This window comes from Herpailurus yagouaroundi, unplaced genomic scaffold (genome assembly GCF_014898765.1).
Source record: "Herpailurus yagouaroundi ecotype Mexico unplaced genomic scaffold, PumYag 161, whole genome shotgun sequence".
Lineage (NCBI taxonomy): Eukaryota > Metazoa > Chordata > Mammalia > Carnivora > Felidae > Herpailurus > Herpailurus yagouaroundi.
This window is the reverse complement of record NW_024412402.1, coordinates 23,560,230-23,579,664: the sequence shown is the minus strand read 5'-3', so window position 1 is coordinate 23,579,664 and position 19,435 is coordinate 23,560,230. Positions and strand designations below refer to the sequence as shown.

The following is a 19,435-nucleotide window of genomic DNA, read 5'->3' as shown; positions in this document are numbered from 1 at the left end:
CCTCGTATCTGTGAATAGAATGCTAGTTAGATAAAATTTAATACATGTATACAAGGGAACACAGTGCAACTCTGCAAATACATTAGGTATATTTTTATAAATATAGAGACAACAGTATATATACTCTGCTACCTTTTGTATCAGGAAGGGTGATAATGCAATTTTCTTATTTGCTTGTTTTGCACAAGTAAACATTGAACAGATAAGCAAAATACAAATAAATTATGGGAGTCCATAGGATAAAGGGGTATAGAGGGTAGAGGTGGGCATCAAAGTTTTCCATGTATACTTTTTAAAGTAGAATCATGTTTGAATCATGGATATGTACTAATATTTCAAAAGATTAAATTAAATAATTTGAAAACAGGATGCTATGTAGCTCATACTATCCTGAGGTGCTGAATATCTGATTGTAACGTATCTCTTATTCTAGGCAAAAATAAATGTTCTCCATCAAACCCTTCACCATGTTACCCAGATCTTCTGACACCAGGCTATGGAAGTGAAACTTAGTGAAGTGAAGCTTACTGCTTGTTCTTCTTCACAATAAATGAAATAGTGAGAGTGGGGAGAAGTATTTTCGTTTCCAAATATCCCCACTTCACAGCCCTGCAATCAAGTTCAAGTGTAATAACATTACTTGATGTGCCCTGGAGCAAGAAGACTTGTACATATAGTGTGTTATTAGGCTCCTGTGAAATTATAGAAGGTGATTGCTCCCTTCCCCTGACAATACATATGTGACCATTATCTGGGAAGTGAAGTGCATAAAAATAGACAATGTTAATAAAAGGATTGAAAATATTATTAAAAGGCGCATCAAATTAAGCTGATTTAAAGGCTGCAAGAGTCTGAAATTTATGGTGAGTATGCCATGGGCTCATTGGGATTTTAATTTGGAGAATCCCTATAAAACCTGGACTGGAGCCATCCTTTCCTACTCAAGGCAATTTTTCCTCTAAGCTTCCCTGAATACAAGGAGAAATGTCTTGGTGTGTGACTTTTTTCTCTTCTACCTGAGTGCTGGTGTGTCAGATATAATGTACAGCATACTGATTCATATGAGTAGAAAGTAAGGACCCAGATTTTCCTCCTTCACACAGCCCTGGAGGTTCAGGGAAAGTCAGAGAAGAGGTTTTTTGTTTTGTTTTTGTTTTCAGGGAAAGTGTCCTCCTTTTGCACCAAAAGTACTGAACTTGAAGCTACTATCGTAAATATCAATGCCTTTTTACCTGTCATGCTGGTTGAACCTTATTAACCTGAAATATTTTCTGGGCTAGTGACACTGGAACCTCTAATAACCTTTTAGTCCACTGCCTTGATACTTAATGTGTTGTAAACATTTTTGGCACAACTGCTTTTTGAAAAGGTTTTTGCACAATACATTCAGCCCAAGCTGTCTACGATATTACAGAGCACTTGTTGCTGGGAATAATATTTTCCACAATAAAATACCTGCATCATTATGACATGTTAAACATTTAAAGATAGTTTCTGATGTGTTTTGTTTTTGAAGGGAACAGAAGTGTAAATTCCTTGTGGGTGAGTGGTGAGCACAGGAGACCTGACCCCTCAGCAAATGGCGTGAATTATTCCATTGGAAGCATCCAATGACACTGCATTCTGGAGTACTGGAAAGCCACATTTTTTTTTCCCTAACGTGCTTTAATTGCTTTTTGCTGGGGCCAGGGATATTTATGGGTTAGGAGATTGCCAAGTTATTTATTAGATGGAGTATCTAGGGATAGACTAATATAAATCACTTAGGCTGGTATTGAATATACCAGACACTCAGTAATTTAAAAAGCTTTAATAAAAATGCTAAAATATGAGACTTGTCTTTGGCTGTAATGAGACTCAGTTATCATGTTTTTATCAGCGATATTCAGTCATGGGCCCCTCCCCCTTTTCCTAGTGTAAGAAAATGAGGATGCAACCATTATTTCCAGACTCTCCAGATTCGTCGGAATTGAGAAAGGTTTTACAAATTTGAGGAAAGATTCAAATGAGAATTATATTGAGTGTCTAATGGCTGACTTCCTCATACTAAGAAATCTAATATGTTTTTTTTCATAATAGAAATCTTGTCTTTTGTGGATCTAGCATGTTGGGAGATAAGCAAAAAGAATATATAAGATTCACTTAGCCTATAGAAACCTTACGTGGTGTATCTTTTCTGTGATACAAATCACATTATTGTGAAATCTGTAGCCAATCCCTGCTTTGCAAAAAGACAGAGTCAAAACTTATCAAGTTTAGAACCAGTGGAATCTTGGAGAACCAAAGCAGTAGCTTTTATTTTCTTTAGTGGGAATACTGAATTTTAGGTATATAGAATTCTATGGTTTTTATAGTGTAATTTTTTCATATTCTTCTTTTTTTAAGTTTTTAATTTTAGTTTCAGTTAGTTAACATACAGTGTTATGTTGGTGTACAACGTAGTGATTCAAAAATTCCATACAATACTCAGTGCTCATCATGATATGTGTCCTTCTTAATCTAGTTCACCTATCTCCCCACCTCCCCTCTGGTCACCATCAGTTTGTTCTCTATAGTTAAGAGTATGTTTGCCTCTCTCTCTCTCCCTTTGCTCATTTGTTTTGTTTCTTAAATTCCACATATGAGTGAAGTGATATGAAGTTTGTCTTCAAGTGTACTTATTTTTATGATCTTATTTATTTATAACTGGAAACTTTTAAGGAATTTTATCATCCTTATGTCACAAAAGACTGAAAAGGTAGGTCATGGAGGTAATTGCCATTTTCATAAAATTAATGAATGGAAGAGAGAGAGCCGTGTTTTCTCTACCCTCTTCCTTCCACAGCAGCATCCAAGTAGGGATGAGATTATGTGCAAGTGCCCATTTCTTCCTGATTTCCCAATTGTCACCTTTCTCCCATGATGAAGAGTTTTTGCATGTGATTCCATGGAACTCCTATCTTCAACTCTGTCTCAGACCTGCAGGTTGCATAATGAGTGCAGGAATGAGTTGCAATGACCTGTCATGGTGGCACAGAGCAAGTGGAGAAAAGTAGAGAAGAGGGAACATCCAGTTAGCTGGTGGGGTAATTATTGGGGAGAATGTGAGACTGATTCCTGATGGACTTCCCAAGGGCTATGCCATGTCCAAAGGGGTGGCCAGCTTAGTTGAGATACCACCCATGCTCTGAGGTTACTATTCAGTTGAACAGAGCATAGCAGAAACTTGCAGCTCAGCCTTATAATCAGAAAGCTCTGGGGTGGGGTGTGGGTTGCACAGAGCAGGGAGAGAGCAACAAGGTACTAGTCTTTAATATGGAGCAAGTCAGGAAGGCTTGGAGAGGTTGGGTGAATGTGCCCCAGGCAGTTGCAGCCGTCCATAGGGGTGCTCCAGACCTATGTGGAGCCTGGGTATTGGATAAGGTTATGGGACACACTTTGAAGAAGGGCATGAAGCAAACCCATTTCCCTCTCCTCTCCCTGTTTAAAATGAGACATGTAAGATTTGGGATAGGAAGGCAAGTTGGACACACAAAGGTAATATCAGAGAGTACCTGCTGACAGGTCTGTTGAGCAGAAAAGAACTCACAAAAGACAGGAGTTGATGGTAGGGTTGGGGTAAGGTCATTAAATCCTAATACTGGACAAGATTGGCCTAATTCTCAGCCCAGCCATGCCTCTAGCCCCACCTGCCCCAGCCAGTAAGGGCCTAAATAAAGCAAGACTGGGGCTGGAGCATCACAGACTCTGGTGAAATGTTGGGGTAAACACCAGGTGATATTGTCCCTTTTCAAACTTTTTTCTGTGGTGATATTCTGTGACACGGGAGACATAAATAAGGAGTCCAGCAACTTGAGGCAGGAAATGGGAAGAAATCATGGTTAAGAAGATACTGGAACATTACCTGCATTATCTCATTTAGTTTTACCACTTACTCAGTGAGGCAGGAGTTTTTGGTATTATCTGCCCTTTCAGATAATCAGTGTGAGAGACACTTCTCCAAACCCTACAAGAATTCTCCATTGCCTACCATGCCATGTCCAACTGGGGGGAAAAAAGAAAAAACATTCTGCTAGGGGGCAGAAATCATGGCTTTCGATCCAAGCAGACTTGAATTGTGCCTTTGTACATGGACTGAGACCTTGGGTTCTGAAGTCCGTCAGAACCAGGTACACAAATCTAGCTTTTCCTTTTTCTGGCTGTGTGTCATTTGACAACTTATTTATTTACCCTTCCTCTGCCTCTATTTCCTCATCCTTAAAATGTGAAATAGTAATCTGGCTTCATAGGGTTTTCACAAGGATAAAATAAATGGTACATGACAAATTCTTTGTATGGTGCCTCCTGACATGAAGTTCTCAGAGAGAGAGAGAGAGAGAGAGAGAGAGAGAGTTGCTGATAAAAAAAAGAAAGAAATAGAGAGACAAGAAGGAAGGAAGGAAGCATGATTCTAGAAGTGGAATTAAAAAGTCCATTATATTGACATTTCCCATGTCCCAGGCACCATAATAAAACACTTTTCCCCCTTTTCTGTTCATTTGCCCTTTATTCCTCACAGGGCCCTATGAGTTACCTGTGATCACCACCCTGCTTTGCAGTTTGAAAACTGTAGGTTAGAAACCTTTAAACACTTGTTCAAGGTCACGCTATGAGTGAACAAGTGGGGGACCCCAGGTTGCAGTAACAAAAGAAGCTATGACATAGTTAAAGAGGGAAAGTAGAGAAGGGAAGAGGTCTGAAACCAGAGCCTAGGGGTCCAGAAATTCCAAGGGGTTCTGGTGTGAGAGACATGTGGGTTAAGAGAGATTTGGGGACTTCCCTACACCTCTTGGCAAATACTTGACAGAATTGGGGCTAGAACCAAAGTGAGCTGCAAAATGAGGAGGTTGTGCTAGATGATCCCTAATGTCTCTTTTTGAATTTAAAATTGTATGATATAAATTAAACCCTGTGGTTGTGTGTGTGTGTGTGTGTGTGTGTGTGTGTGGCGAGCATTCTTAGGGGGAGGCAGCATGTCAGCAGAGCAAAGAACAAAAGGAGCCTCCCAGAGGGAGGGCATCTCCATGCCTCAGAAAGAACAGGACCATATGAGAAAGTCTCTTTGACTGCATGTAATTTCTCTGATCATGGTCAGTTGCTGGAATTGTGCAAATTAAAAATAGGAGATGTGTGCCTGAGTCTATAAATAATTTCTGTAAGTGATGCTGTAGAGACAACCCTTACAAACAAACACAGCAAAGCTTGTGTGGTTTGTGATGCTTCCTGGTTCCTGGTGTGTGTTTATGTTTCCATAATTCATAATCATTTCTTCTCATTCCCCACCATTTCTCTCATCATAATAGAACCAAGAAGAGGAAAGCAATCAGAGTATAACAGGTCTAATCTTATCCGGCATAATATAAATCACACCGGGACATGTGGGGAGGCTATGTTCACACTCACAGTCTATAAAACCAAACAATATGGATCTGGCCCTGCTTCCCAAGCAATGGGATGTGACCTCATGCAAATAAGACTAGTTCTTACTCTCTAGCTTCCCCCACTGGATCCTGAGAGGTTGCATTACCTGGAAAATCTCTTGTACTTATCAGTTAAATTCAGCACACATTGAGCACATACTAGATACCAGGCATTAAACAATACCAGGGATATTGAGATGAACAAAATGTAATCCTGGATCACAAAGATCCCCCAGTCCAGTGGGCAAAAGAGATGTAGAAATGAATAGAACACCTGAGAAGTGCTTTGAACTGAACACATAATGATATCAGTCACCAAGATTTGTTCATCTTACTTCTTAAGTAAGACGTTAAGATGCTATCTCTGCCCATATCTCCTGCTTGTACACTTGTCCAAGCTGCTACCACCTCACTGCTGGACAACATCCTAGCTAGTTCTCCTGTTCCTATTTTGCTCTACCTCCTTCTGCTCTCTGTACTGTAGCCAACAACAACCTATTTTCAATGAAAATCTGTCCAGCCCCTGGCACACACCATCATCATCACCATCATCATCATCATCATCATCATCATCATCATCTTTAGACATCATCTTTAGACATTCTAATGCCTTCTGCAATTTATCTTATAAAAAGGACCCAAACCTTAGCATTTCCTCCAATAAACTATAAGGTCTGGCCCTGCCCATCCACTCTCCATTTGTGTGATTTCACTCTTTTGACTTCAGCCACAGGCACCCAAGTGAACCATATTCTGTGTCTTTGCAGAGCCTGTACATACATTGGTCCCTCTGCCCAGCTCTGCCCAGAACAAACTGTTCACCCAAACTCATTGACCAGGACAGACCCTCTATTTGGGGCTGTCACACTTTGCACCACCATGTGTAGTACAACCACACTTTGATTCCTATGATTATTTGTCAACATCAGTTTACCCTTCTAGACATTAAGCTCCATAATTCACACAAGAGAAGGACCTTTCTGTCTACTCTTCTACCCAAAGATAATGCCCAGGATACAGTAGACAATAAATAAATATTTTATAATGAATGTATTACATCATTATGTGCATGTAGCCCTGGGGCACAGACTTACATTTGTCTTTGGAATGGGAAGAACTGACAGAGAGAGGATTATATCTCAGTATCAGTTTTCAAGTAAAAGTAGGTCTTGTGCAGGCAGATGCAAGGGGAAGAGACACAGACACAGAGGGTACAGCGTATGCACAAATGTGGAATTGTGCTAAGCAGGGAAGTTTCAATAGTTGCAAAACAGGCTGACATGGGAAGGGTAGCATTAGCTGTCTTGACAAAAAGAAAAGAAAGGGGAAACAGTGGGCACTACTGAGAGACAAAGAGATTAGCAATTGTAGGTTAAGCACAATGCAATGAACTAGCAATACTTAAAAAAGGTATTTTCTCAGAACCCACAAGTAGCAGGTTGCCTTTTCTCCTCATATAGCACAGAAACTTTTGATTCTTCCTATCCACAGCTGACAAGCCATGTTTCTTTTCTTTTTAATAACATTTATATCAGGGTTATGATTTATTTACCAGAATTATCTTCCATAGATCTTCAAGGTTTTGCAACAATCACCCCCCTCCAATTCTAGAACATCTTCATCACTCCAAAAGAAACCTTGTGCCCATTAGAAGTCACTCCCTATTTGCCCCTCTCCCCAGCCCTGGCAACATATTAACGTACTTTCTCTTTCTCTATAGATGTACCCATTCTGGACATTTCACATACATGGAAATCACACAATATGCAACATTTTGTGTCTGGTTTCTTCCACTTAACATGTTTTCAAGGTTCACCCATGTTGTAGCCTGTATCAGTACTTCATTTTTTAAATAGATGAGTAATACTCCATTGTATGAATATACTACATTTTTTATCCTTCCAGTCATTGATGAACATTTGCATTTTTTCCATTTTGTGTCTATTATGCATAACGCTGTTATGTACATTTGTGTACAAGTTTTGTGGGTTTGTATTTTCATTCCTCTTGGGTGTATGCCTAGGAGTGGAGAATATGGTAACACTATCCTGAGCCCATTGAGGACCCACCAGACTGTTCTGAAGGCAGCTGCAACACTGTGCAATTCTGCCAGCAGTGCATGAGGGTTCCAATTTCTACATGTCCTCACCAACTTCCATTGTTCTTTGTCCTTTTGCTAATTACAACTATCCTAGTGAAAGTGATGTAGAATCTTACTGGAGTTTTGATTTGCATTTTCATAATGAATTATGATACTAAACACCTTTTCATGTGTATAGTGGCCATTTGTATATCTTCTTTGCAGAAATGTCTATTCAAATCTTTTGTCTATTTTTAAATTAAGCTATTTGGCTTTTATTATTGAATTGTAAAAGTTTTTATATAGTTTAGATACTAGTCCTTTATAAGCTATATTATTTGCAAAAATTTTATCTCATTCTGTGGCTTCTCTTTTTCACTTTTTCTATAGCACTCTTTGAAGCACGAAATTAAAAGCTTTCTTTCTATTTTGATGATGTCCAATTTATCTATTTTTTTTCTTTTGTTGCTTGTGCTTTTGCTGTCATATCTAAGAAACTGTTGTCTGATCCAAGGTAAAAAAGATTCACACCTGTGTTTTCTTCTTTTAGCTCTGACTTTGAGGTATTTGATCCATTTTGAGTTAATTTTTGTGTAGAATGTGAAGTAGGAGCCCAAATTCATTTTTTGCCTGTGGATATCCAGTTGTCCCAGCACCATTTGTTGAAAAGACTATTCTTTCCTCATTGAATTGTCTTGGCACCTGTTGAAAATCAATTGACCATAAAAGTATGGATATATTTCTGGACTCTCAATCCTATTCCATTGATGTATATATCTACCGTTAGGCTGATTTTTAAAAGAAGGTGCTTCCTAGGAATATGTTCATGATTGAAGTAAATAATATATACAGAGCAATTAATACTAGGCTAAAAGAACTAAACACTAGCAATTTTGTGACTGTTGCTGGTGCTGTTACTGCTGTGTTCCCAGTAAACACTCCTGGACTGGTAATGTTGCTAGAAGATCACCAACTGGCAGAATTTTAAACCAGAAAAGACCTGAGAATTCACAATTTATTTTTTTCACTTAGAACCAAGCAACTTAAAACAAACAACTGAACACCACCACCACCACCACACACATACACATGTGTATATGCACATGTTAGCCAGAGGGGTTAAGCGATTTACAAAGATCATACACCTATGGAGGAACCAAGATCAGATCATTTGTCTGACACTTCATGTCTTGCCTTTGGCACCATATAATTTCTGTATACAAAATATGGCATGACCTAGCCTATCATGTATGCTATAATTCCCAAATTATTCTTACCTACACTTTATGAAATAAACTTGCTTATTAAAATACAAAAGTTAACCCTACAAGAATAAAACACCAATTCTTTTATGTATTTTTTTTAAATCAGCTTTGAGTATAATGGAGAACATTTCATATTTATGTTAGCTTTCACATGGTCTCTTAATATTTTGTTATTCCCTGAGGATAACAAGAAGGAGAAGAAGGAGGAGAAGGAGGAGGAGAAAATAATAGTAATAGCTATTTAAGTCTCCTTAAAACATTCTCTCTAATCTAATCTCCATATTCCTGTGTGATGTATCTTTTTATGCCCATGTTAGGTAGGGGAACCTGAAGCTTAATCACATCATTTTTTTTTTTTTTAATCACACAGAAAAAAGTTGGGGAAAAAGGTATTCAAACTTTAGCCTCTATTACTCCAAATTATAATATTTTTTAAACGGTGCCATCCAGTCATAAATAAAACACTTGCAAATACTGTGGCTGGACAGAGTCAGAGTAGGTTTGAGATGGGTGAAATTAATGTCCTTGAAATAATGGCACATGGTGCTAAAGCCTGTACTCAGTTCCTTCTACAAACAGAAACAGACACCCCCTAAGAGAAAAGAGATAAGAAAAAGCCAGGCAATATCTTTATACAAATCTGTGATTTGTCCCACTCATTTGCTGAGGCTCAATTATTCAGCTAAAGAGGAAGAAATTGATATTTATTTAATATATACTTTTTACCCTGGAAGCATATGTAATGAAGTCTTCCCAGTTATCCAAGGTGAACATCAACTATATATAAGCCCTGATTTAAAGTTGAAGGAACTGAGATTTAGAAAATGAGCAATTGGGCACAGACTAGGCTTATTCTAAATGGCATGAATAATATCAAAAATGAATATATAAAAATAAATAATAACAACTAACAATTATTAAGTGCTAATTTCCAGGCCCCATGCTAGTGTGCTATATACATTGCTCCTTAATTTTAACAGCTAGAATTAATTATAGACAGAGAGAAAAATGCTGTCTTAATTTTATAGATGAAGAACTGAGGGTTCAGAGGAGTTAACCCAAAAATATCCAAGGTTGCACAGGTCTTTTGGAGCCTGGAACCTAAGCTATGGTAATGGCCTTCTCATAAGCTGTTTCAACTATATTATAATCAACTTTATGTAAGGTGGTGTTAATATGTCAGAATGTGTGCATTTTAACCCCTAATTAACTCAGGTTTGCTCTCCCACAAATGCAAAATAACATGTATAACAAACTACAATTGACCTTTGAATATGAGGGATAGGGGTGTCAACACTCCCCCAATAAGGTCAAAAATCCCCATGAAAACTTTCAACTCTCCAAAAATTTAACTATTAAGAGCCTAATAACATAAAACATTGGTAGCAAATATTTTATATGTTATATGTAGTTTTTACTATATTGTTTATAATAAAATAAGCTAGAGAAAAAAATGTTACTAAGAATCAAAATGGAAAGAAAATATATGTATAGTACTGTACTGCACAAAAACATTATATGTGTACTCAAATCTGTGTTGTTCAAGGCTCAACTGTATATATAGTAAGCATTTATTTATTCAGAAACATTTTATTAAGCACCTGTTATATGCTTTATTAAGCACCTGTTATAGTTCTAAGTACTAGTGATATAATGGTTTATACAGCCTATAGTTTTGGACCAGAGAGACCTTAAACAAATAATTATAAAAATGAATATAAAAGCACAAAACTATATAGGAATCATTAAGGAAAATTTAAGGTTGAAGAGAAATTATAACAAAATAATATGAATTAGATAAGTTGGGGGTAGGACTCAGGTCAGTAACAAAGACTACTCTGAGGAAGCAATGTCAAAACTGAGCCCAGAAGGAAAAAACATAAGATTAAGGTGGGGGGGGGGGTACTTCAGTTAGAGGAAACGGGAAATGTCAGATCTCTAGGATGGAAAACACTTGACAGATTATAAGATATCCAATTTAAAAACTGATTCATTCATACATTACATTTAGAGGGGAAAAGGATGTTACTACACGTCGGGTTTTCCTATATAACAGGAATACAAGGATAGAGCAGATTTCTTCCATGGAATAGCTTAGTTGCAAAGATAAATTGTATGATAAAGACATAAACAAGAATGCCTAGGGAACAGAAGAGAAAACAGCTAGGGCTCATAAAAGAGCTCATATGTGAGTTGAGTGTTGAAGGATGAGGTGTTCAAATGGCTCAGAAGTAGGCGAGTGCTTTCCCAGCAGAAGGGACAGTATATGTAAAAGCACAAAGATGAGAGAATGATGTAGCCTTAGAGAAGTATCTGGGGTCTACTAGTTAGAGAAGAGGCTAGTAGGCTATGGCCAGACTGTGAATGGTTTTGTAAATCCTGCTAAGAAGTTTGGATTTCCCAGTCTTAGCAAGGGGCAGATTGTTGGAGGTATTTGACAGAACAGAGATATTTAAGAAGTGATTGTGGTAGGTGTATGGGGTTTGAATTATAAAATGGAGGCAGGTTGAGAAATGAAGAGTTTTGTAACATTCAAAGCTATAGACAATAAACTTCTCATGGCCATGTGATTGGAGAAGATGTGCCAGGTTCAGGACTCACTGGTATGTTTAAGAGCAGCTGGCCATTCTGAGGGTAAAGATAGAATTTGTATATACCTTATGGTAACCCAGAGCCCAAAGATACTTTTGCAAATCTGCTTCTTCCTCAAGATAATTCATTGCTATCTGATAAAATATTATCTGTCTGTCACTTTCTGTGTGTGGTATGTGTATGTGTATATACATACATAGACTGGCAGACAACATTTTATTTATGTCTAATTATACATCTAAATGTCTATATCTATTTAACTATTTTTATCTATTTATGTTAAATAACTACAATTTGAAATTCTTGTAGTTGTCCATTGAACAACATGCACTATGGAGACCCTATTGTATGCAACCCACCACCATCAAGGACAAGATAACTGGATGCATTCATGATCAGCAGAGGTGGGGCTCCTAATATCTGCAGATGACTAAAACACACTATGCTATTTGTCATCTTTTAATTAAACTTGTGTAGGTCCTGTCATTTTCAGTGAATAATATTGGTTTTTGGTTAAGATTTTTGTGTTTACCTATATATATATATATAGGTAGCTATAGATGGATATAACTATATATAGGATATAGATGGTAGCTATAGATGGATAGATAGATAGATGATAGATAGATGGATGGATACATACATACATACATTCATATATACATAGATTGACACATAAATTTCATAGATACTTAGAAACAGATAGCATTTGCCACAGATTAGTGTTTGCAAATGGAACAAAGGTCTCCTATAAAAATATGTAGAAACATTTATTCACTTCCAAGAGCTCCTTCAAAAAATTATCATGCAAACGAGGGGAGGGTCATAAAAGTATTGCCAAATTAAATTCAGATTTAAAATTAAATTAAAAGCATTGAGAACCTTCCTTGAAGATGCTGCTTGTCAAAAGCACACCCTGGGGGAAACAAAGATGTCTAAGATGGACTCCTACCTTCAGTGTAAGCAGTGTGCTGGGGAAGCAACAGGAATGAGGTGGTTTTGTTCCTTGTGGTAAGTGCTGTGAGGGAATTTTTTAAAATTTGTTTACAAAGTTTATTTATTTTTGAGAGAGAATGAAACAGAGCATGAGCAAGGGAGGGGTAGAGACAGAGAGGCAAACATAGAACCCAAAGCAGGCTTCAGGCTCTGAGCTGTGATCACAGAGTTTGACACAGGGCTGGAACCCACAAACCATGAGATCATGACCTGAGTCGAAATAAGACACTTAATCTATTGACACACCCAGGCACCCGGGAATTTTTTTTTTTTTTTTTTTTAGTGTTTATTTATTTCTGAGAGAGACAGACAGGCAGACAGAGTGCAAGCAGGGGAGGGGCAGGGAGAGAGGGAGACTCCGAATCTGAAGCAGGCTCCAGACTCTGAGCTCTACCTGGGGCTCAAGCCCAGGAGCCATGAAATCATGACCTGAGCCAAAGTCAGAGACTTAGCCTACTGAGTCACACAGGTGCCCCAAGTTCCATGAGGGAAGATGCACTGGAAGGTCATTTGAAGCAGAGGAAACAGATTATGCAAATATAAATATTGTGTTTGGAGCATTGATAAGATGTTGACCAAAGAAGCAGCTTAACTTAATGGAAAGAATTTGGCCATTTACTAACCATGGCATTTTGGGGAGTTTACCTAAACCTCCACATGCCTTAATTTCTTCATTTTTCATGGTGAGAATATTTGTTTTATTTTTTTTTTAATTTGTGAGGAAACCATGAGATAATACATGTACAAGCAATTTAAAAATAAGCATTGTGTATTAACACACATAATTACATTTGCATATTAATAAGGTTATCATAATTGAGAACATAAAGAACTTTTCTTCCTCTCAATCCCTTCTCTATGTTTCCTTTCTTACTGATATCCATACCCTTGAAACTATGGTTATCTTTCCTCCTTGGAGAAAGTGGCAGCACCATTCCTGAAGTGCGGGGGGGTGGCAGTTAGTGATGCCTGGGGCTTGGTGGAAATGTTTGGATTAACCTTTGCAATGCCATTCCAGGAACCTGCCTCCTAATGGGTGACATTGACTGAGCACCTGGAGAATGAGGAGTTCATGCTAAATATCCATGGAATTTTGCAAATATCTATTAATCCAGGACTCCTTGAACTATCAGAGGGAATATAGCATGTACAGAACTGATGATTCAGACCTGGGGGTCATGTTGGGAGATCTGTCCCTCGGCATCATAGCTGCAATGCACTAAATTCTCCTCCACTAACTTGACTGTATGAACTCCTCTCCTGAACTGTATCTACCTTAAGACCAGCACCAGGGAGACTCCTGGGTCCAGAGAAAGAAAACTTCAGATGGTCTAACACAACCAGCTAAAGCAGACATTATTCTGAGAACATTGTGGAAGGTGCACTGAAGTTGTTGCTTTATAAAAGTGAAAAAAGTATTGACATTTCTAAGCCCAGAACTATTTTTTAACAAGCTAGAAAATACTGAAAAACAGGTAATACAGTTTTCTCAAGAGAATGCAGTGTAGTTAGAATGCACACTATTTTTTCCCAGAGTGTGTTTGGGTAAAATATGTTCAATGAAATTTCAGGCCAAATCCTAATGCAGAAATAATCCAAAATATGGCAGATTTATAGGGTAGGCAATTTTTATTTATTTGCTAATGGGGATTCCCTTAAGAAGTCCAATGTTCTACTTGTTACTTATGGCTTCTCCTTGAAAAGACTTACCTCTAAGTTCTCCGCAGCATAAAACTTGAGGCTGCAGAATTGTCTGCATCAAGCATCAGCCATAATTCTCCTTTGCCACTGACTCAGGGTGGTTTGGAATCTACCAGCACTCTACCTGTTTGGTAATTAATAATTCATAATTAAACTGGCAGTTTGAATAAATCAGCATAGCCGTAGGCTTGGAGCCTCTCTTACCGTCCCTTTGAGAATGTGAATATAACAGAGAAGAAAGCTTTAGGTATCTGAAATCCTCCATGAAAAGGTTTGACCTCATACCCCACACCCATATCATAGTTTTTGGATTTGTTTAATCTGTTCTTTGGATCTTTCTTTCAAAGAGGAATTAAGCAGGTACCCTTGTCAGCCTTTGTGCCAGACACTGTGGAAATAGAGATGTATGTGACTCCATCCTTATCCTCAAGCAACTAAGTCTAGGTAAAAAGACAGGCATGAAAAAAAAAAACAAAAAAAAACAGCTGTGATACCACATGCTCAGTCCCCTCCCCATGGGAAGTTCAGACAAATACAGTGGGAAAGACAGGTGATTATCTTTTTTGGATTTGGGGAAAGTTAGGGAAAACTGTGGAGAGGACATGATCTTTGAGGTCCCTTGAATGAGGAGTTGTATCTTTTCAGGTAGACAATGAAGCAAAAAAGAGGAAAACAAAGCTATGCAAGTACTTGCACTTTTGCCACACTCTGGGGAGAGCCCAGGTTGAGCAGCTGAACACTAGCAGTGTGTGGTGTAAATGGCCACATCCTTGTCAAATCAATCAATCTGAATATTATCACTGAGAATAATACTTACCATAAAAACATGCTATGCAAATATTTATAGGCCAATACCTCCTTTTGAGTACAAGGAATCATCTTCATGTATTTCTTTTCTCCTTTGTTTCTTTACAGTTCCTCCCCAGATCATGAATATCTCCTCAGACATCACTGTAAATGAGGGAAGCAGTGTGACCCTGCTGTGTCTTGCTATTGGCAGACCAGAGCCAACTGTGACATGGAGACATCTGTCAGTCAAGGGTAAGGCCTTTACCTGTAGGAATTTTTCAACATTATTCTATTATTCTATTAAAGACTCTGTTCTAATACACAGCAAAATTTTGGGAAATCAGAAAGTAATGCTGTGTTTGTAGCATAGTAACGTAAAAGCAAACAGACCACATGCATCAGTCACCAAGTACTCCATTAAAACAAAAGGATTTATAGAGATAAAATGTGCTGAATTATTTTTCTTAGTCCTTTTTATGACCATAGAAGACTTTTGTTTTCCCAACCAGGAAGAACAGAGGTGCCATAAGAATAACTTCCAACAAAGACACAAATTTCTCATCTGGAGACCCGTGGGTTAAATGGTAATTTGCCCGTTCTCTAAAGAGAATGCTAGAAGGCTAGAATGCCCATTATAAATGTTGGTGTCACTGTGCATCCAAGAGAGAAAGGATCTCCTCACTCAGTACTTTTAGAACATTTCCCCAGAGCTGTACCTATTTGACGTATACATAAATAGTCCTCCTGGGTGGAAGAAGGAGGCTAGAAATGGTGAAGCACCCCTAGATATGAATGTCCTGGGTACTCGATCATTGGTATTAAATATCAGTTATGATCATCTCCACCTTCATAGGAAGGAAACCAAAAGAATGTTTCCTTATCCTTTTGGAACTAAAACTTACTCCAAGTTGAACTTGAAGAGATGAACACAGAGTCACTTGGTATATTTACACATTAGTAGAAACTATGATTAATTCTAGAAATTATACAAAAACAAATGTTCCCTCAGGCATTAGAAAATCCAAACAGAAATTTCAGTGAATAGGAAAATGTGTGGGGTATGCCTGTGTGTGATGAAAGAATAGCCTAGATCTAGAGGAAAATGTAGGAACAATCTTAGTAACCTTGAGATAGAGAAAGACTTACTAGGACATCAAAGGCTCTAATCATAAAAGAAGAAAATATGAATAAATTTGGTTTGGCATTATTTTCTCACAGCTGCTGTAACAAAGTACTACAAATGGCATGGCTTAAACAACAGAAATGTATTTTCTTATAGTTCTAGAGGCTATATGTCCATGATCAAGGGTAGGGAGGGTTGGTTCCTTTTGAGGACTGTAAGGGAGAACCTGCCCAATGCCTGTCCCCTAGCTTCTGGTGGTGGACTGGCAGACATTTGTGTTTCCTGGCTTGTAGGTGCATCACCCTGATCCCTACCCTCATGGTCACGTGGCCTTCTCCCTGGGTGCCTCTCTTTGTGTCAAATTTTATCTTTTTATTAGGACACCAAGCATATCAGATTAGAGCCCACACTAATGATTTCACCTGATGTTCATTAACTTTGTAAAGACCCTATTTACAAATCATATTCTGAGGCATTAAGGTTAGGACTTCAGGGTATCTTTTTTGGAGGAGGTGCAACTTAACTCATAATGGCTTCAACAAAATTAAAAACACCATTAAGTGTAAATGAAAAGACAAGCCATAGACTGGAAGATAACATTTGCCATACATATATCTGACAAATAATTTATGAACTTTGTCTGGGCTATATGTTTGGGCTTTACCTGGGCTATATGAAGAATTCTTACAACCTAATTCTAACAACCCATCTTGAAACGAACAAAAAAAAAATGAACAGACAATTCACAAAATAAGATATATGAATAAAATAAGCACATGAAAATATACTCAATATATTTACCAGAGAAATGAAAATTCAATCATAATGAGATGCCACTACACTAGAATGCTGAAACTTTAAAACAAAACAAAACAAAAAAAAAAAAAAAGAAAAGAAAAAGAGAAAGAAACTGACAGTATAAAATGTTGGTGAGGATGTGGAACAACTGAAAATCTTACACATAAGTCCTGGGACTGTAAAATGGTATAAGCACTGTGGAAAAGAGTTTGGCACTTTGTTATGAAGTTAAACATATACTTAGCATATGACCCAGAAATTCTGTTTCTAGGTACGCACCAAAGGTAAATTAAAATGTATGTCTACAAATATGAACATACACCTTCATAGCAGCTTCACTGATAATAGTCTCAAGCTAGATATAACTACAAACCCTCAACAATTAAATAGACAGATTGTGTATATTTAAACAACAAATACTTCTCAGCAAGTAAAAGGAACATATCATTGTTACATGTAGCAAAATAGATGATTCTCAAAATCAGGCTGAGCAAAAGAAGACACAAAAGTACATAGTGCATGAATTCATTTATAGAAAACTCTAAAACAGGCAATACTAATTTGTAGTGACTGAAATCAAGTCAGTGCTTACCAAAAGCAGGGATTTGGGGAGATGTGACTACAAAAGGGCCCAAGGGAATTTTTTTTTTCAGGTGATGGAAATGTTTTATATCTTGAATGGGGTAGGGTGCTGGTTATCTTGCTACTTACATAAGTCAAAACAACAAAGTGTACACTAAAAAGAGGAACATTTTATTGTATGTAAATTAGAATCTAAATGAAATTTTAAAAATACACATATAACAACATGGGAAATAATGATCTGAAAATTTGCCCCTAATTTGTAACATCATTTATGGAAGCAGTACTTCCTACCTGAGAGACTGGATTTTTTTGTTACCAAGAGCATCAGTTAAGTGTTCACTCTCTCATTTCCTCCCTGTAAACCAAGATACATATGTCAGTCCCTGCCTTGTGGTAGGGAGATAATAAATAAATCCACTAAACATTCTTTGTATACAGAACTCAGATATCAAAACATAAAATGTCTTTATGATAGAGTAACATTAACAAGAATATTAAAATATACATAAGAGACATCAGAAAGCCTAACTTTAACATAAATGGAGCAATAGCTTATGTTACCAAAGGCACAAGCCCCATGGGAATATTGCTTGGACTGAGTGACAATTTTGGATTTAAATTACATACAAAACTATGTCTAAACACCAGACCAATTTTTATGTATCTGGTAAATTCAGATGTTTTTGTAAATGCTTGACATCCAAGAATGCATTGATTGAATCCTAAATACGTAGTTTTCTGAGCCTAGAAATTTTTTGAAAGGCATTTCACCTTTGTGGAAGTGTTTTGAAGGAACTCCTTATAACGGTACACTGGTAAGGTTTTCCTCTTAAAATAAAGGAGATTCGTCCATATTCCCTATCTTTTATACAACATAGTAGTTACAAGTCAGTCTCAAAAAAGCTCAGAAAATCCTACATTTAAATGATGCCTCTCCTCTTCAAATCTTCCAGGCTATGATCTACTTTCAGTTGCCTTTCCTTTTCTCATGGCTTTGGCCTTCACTTTGCTGTCTTTAGTTCCCTATTGTCTCTTTCCCCCTCTCAATGACATTTAAGCACTTAAACTCAAAGCATTGTTTCCCAAATTTGAAAAGCTTTGGAACCTGGAGGATTTGCAAGTTTAAAATGTGCATCTGCAGAGTGTCTACCAATATTTACTTTTAGAATGCTATTTCTTCTCTCACATGGAGTTGAGAAGGCCTTGGAAAGTTGTTTTAAAGGTCTAGAAGAGCAGCCAATAAAACTTGAATGTCAAATAGCATTTTTTTTAGAACAATGTGGTGGTTAATTCAGCATGTAAGAATAGGAAATAAAAGTTGCAATGACATTTCCTTTGAAATTCCCATAAGATTACAGTTGAGAATTTAGCTAACTGGACAGCCCTGTTCCCAAAATGCTGATGCAATACTTGAAATCTGTTGATTAAATGTGGGGATCTATATAACAGAAATGAATAACTAAACTTCCATTTAGAAATAGAACATTTTAATGAGCAGACAATTAAAGATCAAGAATGGTAATGCTTATGGTTTAAAAAGACAGACCAAACACATGCCACCAATCCCTAGAAATTATAGGAAAGAGGTAAAGACTAATGATCCAACAAATCCATTATCACACTGGAGAATAATCCAAAGCTTGCATGTATCAGAATCTATATGAAATCTAAAATATAAAAAATAAACAGATGTAATGAAAATAAAAAAAAATAGTTCAAAATACATGAGTATGAACTATACCTGAAATGACATATAGTTGAAAGTGGAAAGTTTTAGGGAAGACTGGGTGGCTCAATCAGTTGTGTCTGACTTTGGTTCAGGTCATGATCTCATGGTCCCTGGGTTCAAGCCCCATGTCAAGCTCTTTGCTGAGAGCTTGAAACCTGGAGCCTGCTTGAGATTCTGTGTCTCCCCTCTCTCTCTCTGCCCTTCCCCTGCTCATGTGCTCTCTTTCTCTCTCTCAAAAATAAATAAACATTTAAACAGTTAAAAACAAAAAGGAAAATGGAAAGGTTTTAGGTCTTGGTACACTGGCAGATGTTTAACACTGATTGGGGCTGAGGTAGG

General features: G+C 37.4%; 1 protein-coding gene across 9 annotated transcripts in view; it reads left to right on the top strand.

Moving 5' to 3' along the window:
• The window catches only part of OPCML (opioid binding protein/cell adhesion molecule like), a 1,085,522-nt gene that overhangs the window by 969,572 nt on the left and 96,515 nt on the right, over positions 1-19,435 (top strand). For all 9 annotated transcript variants that reach the window (XM_040483570.1, XM_040483569.1, XM_040483571.1 and 6 more), the window contains one exon: positions 14,988-15,113. In XM_040483570.1, the coding sequence (XP_040339504.1) occupies positions 14,988-15,113 (126 nt within the window). The remainder of the gene's footprint in view (positions 1-14,987; positions 15,114-19,435) is intronic.